This window comes from Notolepis coatsorum (assembly GCF_963971535.1).
Source record: "Notolepis coatsorum genome assembly, chromosome: 9".
Taxonomy (NCBI): Eukaryota; Metazoa; Chordata; class Actinopteri; order Aulopiformes; family Paralepididae; genus Notolepis; species Notolepis coatsorum.
In genome coordinates, this window is record NC_140173.1 from 95,792,764 (window position 1) to 95,798,763 (window position 6,000).

General features: G+C 44.5%; 1 protein-coding gene across 4 annotated transcripts in view; it reads right to left on the reverse strand.

The window, feature by feature from the left end:
- Positions 1-5,668, reverse strand: part of nckap1 (NCK-associated protein 1) — a 115,632-nt gene extending 109,964 nt beyond the window's left edge. For all 4 annotated transcript variants that reach the window (XM_084322268.1, XM_084322267.1, XM_084322266.1 and 1 more), the window contains exon 1: positions 5,348-5,668. In XM_084322268.1, coding sequence (XP_084178394.1) covers positions 5,348-5,455 — 108 coding nt within the window. In that variant the 5' untranslated portion in view covers positions 5,456-5,668. The remainder of the gene's footprint in view (positions 1-5,347) is intronic.
- Between the last annotated feature and the right edge of the window lie 332 nt (positions 5,669-6,000).

Genomic DNA, 6,000 nt, shown 5'->3' on the forward strand with positions numbered 1-6,000 from the left:
ATTAGGAGGCTTTGTTCACGGGACCACAGCTGCATGAACCACAGACAAAGCTAGGAGAGATCTATTAATGGTCCATTCATTTTCCTAGAGCTGCAGCTAAGGCTGAAGACTGAGCTGCTGGAAAATATGTCACCCATGAGTAGGGTTGGGCACCGAAAACCGGTTCTAATAGGAACCGGTTCCTAACTTCCGGTTCTGGAACCGGAAGCAGGGTGAGATCCACGGGGGAGCTGTGGGAGCCATGGCTCCCTTAGATCAGACATCAGCTCACCTGAATACATGATTTGTGAATCTTTGGGGGGTCTCTAAATTACTGAAAATAAATGCTACTTTTGCCATGCATTTCTAATTTTTCTGTAATTTTCTGTATCATCATCGTGTATAATAATAAACGTATGCTATTTTGGATGTATGATTAATGATTTGCGTGTAGTGGCTACTTACTGGGACATAATTCACGGCATTCTAGCCTTTTGTGGTGTTTACTACATCTCCCATGACCCTTAGCGGGGGATGACGTAGTTAAAGAGAGACAGACGAGTGAAAGTTGAATGGAAGTGTTGTTTGTGCGACAGTAGCGTGCGTAATAAACTAATGTTTTTGCATCGGAACACGACTCCGTCTACGCTATCATTACTGCATTCCTACATTTGTGACCCTTGGACGTATTTCGGAGATTATATCGAACATGTCAACTGAACAACAGAACGCAGATCGCAGAACTTTGAACGCAGTTTCACTCAAGCTGCGCAGAGTGCCAACGCTTGGTTCGCGCAAGCCGAAGCCCAATTCGCTCTCAGGGATATTACCGCGGATGCCACCAAGTACTACTACGTGGTAGCAGCCCTTACGAATTCAACGGCAGCAAGAGTGGTGAGTTTGCTGGAAAACCCACCTACACATGACAAATATGTGACTATAAAAACACGCTCCCCGGGAGCTCCCCCGAAAATTGTGATATGGTTCGCACACTGACCGGAAGTAACATATTTGCATTTCGATTCTTATTTTTTTTTTTTTACTTTGTTAATTAATACCCTAGTTACAGTACAGCAACCAAATTAAACTGTATCAAGTCAACTGAAAATGTGAATAGTATGAAACAAATTTAAGATTAAAAAAAATATATATATATCTCCTGCGAAATAAGCTGTGCCTGTTTTGACCTGTACCTCAAAGAATCGGAATCGAGAATCGTTTAGAACAGGAATCGATATGGGGAACCGGAACCGGAATCGTTCATATCCAAACGATGCCCAACCCTACCCGTGAGAGAGTCTATAGTGAGACCGACGTCAATAATGAGACGTCTATAGTGAGACGTCTATAGTGAGAGGCCTATAGTGAGAGGTCTATAGTGAGAGGCCTATTGTGAGAGGCCTATGGTGAGAAGTCTATAGTGAGAAGTCTATAGTTAGAGGCCTATAGTGAGAGGTCTATAGTGAGAGGTCTATAGTGAGAGGTCTATAGTGAGAGGCCTATAGTGAGAGGTCTATAGTGAGAGGTCTATAGTGAGAGGTCTATAGTGAGAGGTCTATAGTGAGAGGTCTATAGTGAGAGGCCTATAGTGAGAGGTCTATAGTGAGAGGTCTATAGTGAGAGGTCTATAGTGAGAGGCCTATAGTGAGAGGTCTATAGTGAGAGGTCTATAGTGAGAGGTCTATAGTGAGAGGCCTATAGTGAGAGGTATAGTGAGACGTCTATAGTGAGAGGTCTATAGTGAGAGGTCTATAGTGAGAGGCCTATAGTGAGAGGTCTATAGTGAGAGGTCTATAGTGAGAGGTCTATAGTGAGAGGTCTATAGTGAGAAGTCTATAGTGAGAGGACTATAGTGAGAGGTCTATTGTGAGAGGCCTATAGTGAGAGGTCTATAGTGAGAGGCCTATAGTGAGAGGTCTATAGTGAGAGGTCTATAGTGAGAGGTCTATAGTGAGAGGTCTATAGTGAGAGGTCTATAGTGAGAAGTCTATAGTGAGAGGACTATAGTGAGAGGCCTATAGTGAGAGGCCTATAGTGAGAGGTCTATAGTGAGAGGCCTATAGTGAGAGGTCTATAGTGAGAGGTCTATAGTGAGAGGTCTATAGTGAGGGGCCTATAGTGAGAGGTATAGTGAGACGTCTATGGGAGTATGACATGTGCTGTGCCGGAGGAGTGCTGTGGTGCCAAATAGAATGGTGGTGCCGACTCATTTTTACCTGCACATGTGTTATACCCCAATTTCAGAATGACGGCCGTGTGCCCCCTCCTCCATCATTTAGCCTCCTCCTCCAATCAATGCAAGAAGCTAAGGCCTTAACAAATCAACATGTGTATTCCTGTTCCAGCACCAAGACTCATAAGCTGCCTTCCATATCCATCCATATACAATACCCCTCAGGGCAGACATTTAATGCTTCTGTGTATTTGTTAGTCATCTTTACTCCAATTGAAAACCTATAACACTAAATGACAGTTTCTTCACTCATACACCCCAAGACACTCCACACACCCTTACAAACTATTTCTCTCACACAAACACTATAGCCCTGGGGAGTGAGGTTCCACTGTGATCTATAGACCTGGGGAGTGAGGTTCCACTGTGATCTATAGACCTGGGGAGTGAGGTTCCACTGTGATCTATAGCCCTGGGGAGTGAGGTTCCACTGTGATCTATAGAACTGGGGCGTGAGGTTCCATTGTGATCTATAGCCCTGGGGAGTGAGGTTCCACTGTGATCTATAGCCCTGGGGAGTGAGGTTCCACTGTGATCTATAGCCCTGGGGATTGAGGTTCTACTGTGATCTATAGCACTGCCCCCGAGTGAGGTTCCACTGTGATATATAGACCTGGGGAGTGAGGTTCTACTGTGATCTATAGTCCTGAGGAGTGAGGTTCCACTGTGATATATAGACCTGGGGAGTGAGGTTCCACTGTGATTGTTCCCCTTTTGCAGCTGCCCAGTGAAGCTCAAACTATCAGTACTTGCGGCCACATTGTGTTGTGTGTAGGTTCATAGACTTTGACGGAGGTATATATTATATAATTATTTTACTGTTACAACCAATTAAGGTGAATGCTTCAACTTCCAACTTTGAGGAAATGCGTTTCATATTGTAGTCTTTACTCGTTTCCATGGTAACTAACTACTACAATACCCATAAGCCGTCCAATCACAAGAGCACTCTACTCTGATGTTGGTATTCCTCAACATTCTCATTTGCTACTTTGCTAACCACCGCCATATTTGATTTAATTTATCGTTATGAACATTTACATAAAGAATATGAGAACTACCGTTTAAAAACAAACATTTCAGGTAATGAGTATATAATTCCAAAAGTGTGTTACAGTATGTCTTGTTGTTTTGACTATTTTGTTTTCATAACATTGTCCTCTCGGCTGTGCAGCATTCGCTCAAGAACAGGCTTCAAAACACAGATCTTATTTAATTAGGCTCAACTGTGCTCCCGTCAAATGCCAGACCAATTGAATAAGTGGAACCATAACCTGCTACTATGACAAGCTCCCATGGTAAAGAGCATTGGGAAAAATGTTTCCAGAACCAGGCAGGTCTTAGAACTAACACCTGACCTGACTCCCCATGTCTATTAGGAACCAGGCGGGTCTTAGAACTAACACCTAACTCCCCAAGGTATATACACAGTTGATGTACAAACCCAGCAAGATGGATTGGCTAGAAGCCCAGTAAGACTAAGAAATCTGCCCTGTACATAACCACCTGATTATCTATATCTATCTTGTTTAAATTTCCATGAGGGGTTGGGCAAGGGATTTCAACTAGCAACCTCGGCCTGTGATGTGAAGTAGAGTGCCACGTTCATTAGCACAAGAATGGATAAATATAACATTAAAAGTAACATAGTTGGAAATTAAAATCACTAAAATGTCATCCAGTTCTGTATAGAGGTAACAGATTAGGTGGTGAACCGCTATAATCATAAGCACACATTCATTTAGTTTGACAGTTATTGAGAGTAAATTAGTTTGAATATGGCCGTCTGGTGATGTCATCGGGGACATTGAATCCTTTTGTTGTGTTAAGTACAGCTCAATGAAATGATAAGGTAGCAGTCTGTTGCTATTTTTCCATAGTCTACATCATTTCATGGTGCAGTAATTAACACAACTCAAGGATCCAACGTCCCCAATGACATCAATGGTGACCATATTCAAACTCATGTACTCTCAATATTGATTGAAAACTTTATTAACAGATTGCAGAATGGGTACAGTACAGTACAGCTCAAAACATACAATTGTTAAGGGGATGCAGACCAGAGAAATACTTTCGTCTTGTTTACATCAGGGTCCCCCATTTTCAATTCATCATAAATTGATGTCCAAATAAATAAAAGTGCACACAAAAGTGTGTGAGATTATGTGGGAAATAAAATCAGCATTGTTTTTTGGTAAATTGCCCATGTAATGCATATATAATTATTACACTATAATAGATGCAGTATAGTATACCATCAACGTCTGTCTCTGATACTGTGGTTATTAAGTAGGACATCACACAGCCGCCCCCACACACACCACAACATCGGCCAAAGCCTAGCGTGCTATTCATCCCGTCTCTGTGGATAGTACTAGTAACGTTTACATGTAATGTTTAAAACAAAGAAGGTTTGGTGGCTGGGGACTCTTAAACATGTCTGGCTCTGGTTAAAAGCTGTAAACCGTGCTAGTATATACTGTATACACGGCTGCTAGCAGCTGGTTTGAGCAGCAGAGAGAGACGACGCCCCATCTAGCTTAGCGTTAGCTGAGCGGCCATTCCACACAATATACTCAGGCCTGGAGTTCAGCCTGTTAGCGTCTCGTCTCTCTCTGTCTCCCGGTTAGTTTACAACACGGGGACACCTCCACGGTGTTCACTTTAACCTGGGATGTTATTATCTGCCAGTGCCACACAATGGGGCTGTAAAGGGGGCGCCAGCTACTCCTCGAAAACGGCGTTGTGTTTAAAGTATAGTTAGCATCCCTCAACTGAAACCAATGGACACCACTAGCTGCAAGCTATCTAACGTTAGTTGTGTTAAAGGGGGATGTAACAACAATCAGTGTTTTCGACTTGACTGAAGGGACGGTCCAGAAATACCCCCAAATTGAGACATTGCTTAAACATAGCACTAAAAATCCAAAATATAGAGGAAGACAGCTTGCTAGTTTTGTGTTTTTCCCCCTTTAGCTCTGGGCTTTAACGTTAGCTGGTCGACATCCTGACAGGGCTAACGTTGCATCGGTTATTTAGCCACTGTAAACTGCCATTAGGTTAGGTTGGGTGTAGTATTGATCATAAAGCAGCATTGTATACGATGCAGATAATAGTGTGTTGGGGGCGAACCTTTTTAATATTGTAAACCCGGGTCAACATCCCGATGCCTCTGTCGTTGAGGATGGTGAGCTTCTCCGCCAGCTTCTGCTGGCTCGGCTGGATCACTCCCCGGGACATCTTCAAGCCGGAGAACCTCCACTCCAAGAGGGGCAAATGTGCTCAGAGCTCCGCCGATCTATCTATCGCGCCCGAAAACTACCAGAGAAAAAAAATCACTGCGTTTAGTGTTTTAGATTTCGCCCATATTATCCGACTCCTGGATGACACCACGGCTTCCTGTACTCCACCCCGCCGTCTAAATCTAATACTGACAGACTGGCTGTTTCTTTTTTTCTCCAGCCGGAGAACAGGGAGGGGAGGGGGGAGTAGGGAGAACAGGGAGGGGAGGGGGAGCAGGGAGAACAGGGAGGTGGGGGGGAGCAGGGAGAACAGAGGGGGGAGTAGGGAGGGGAGGGGAGAGTAGGGAGAACAGGGAGGTGGGGGGGGAGTAGGGAGAACAGGGAGGGGGGGGAGTAAGGAGAACAGGGAGGAGAGGGAGGAGAACAGGGAGGGGGGAGTAGGGAGAACAGAGGGGGGAGTAGGGAGAACAGAGAGGGGAGGGGGGAGTAGGGAGAACAGAGAGGGGAGTAGGGAGAACGAGTAGGGTATATCTGCAGAGCCGC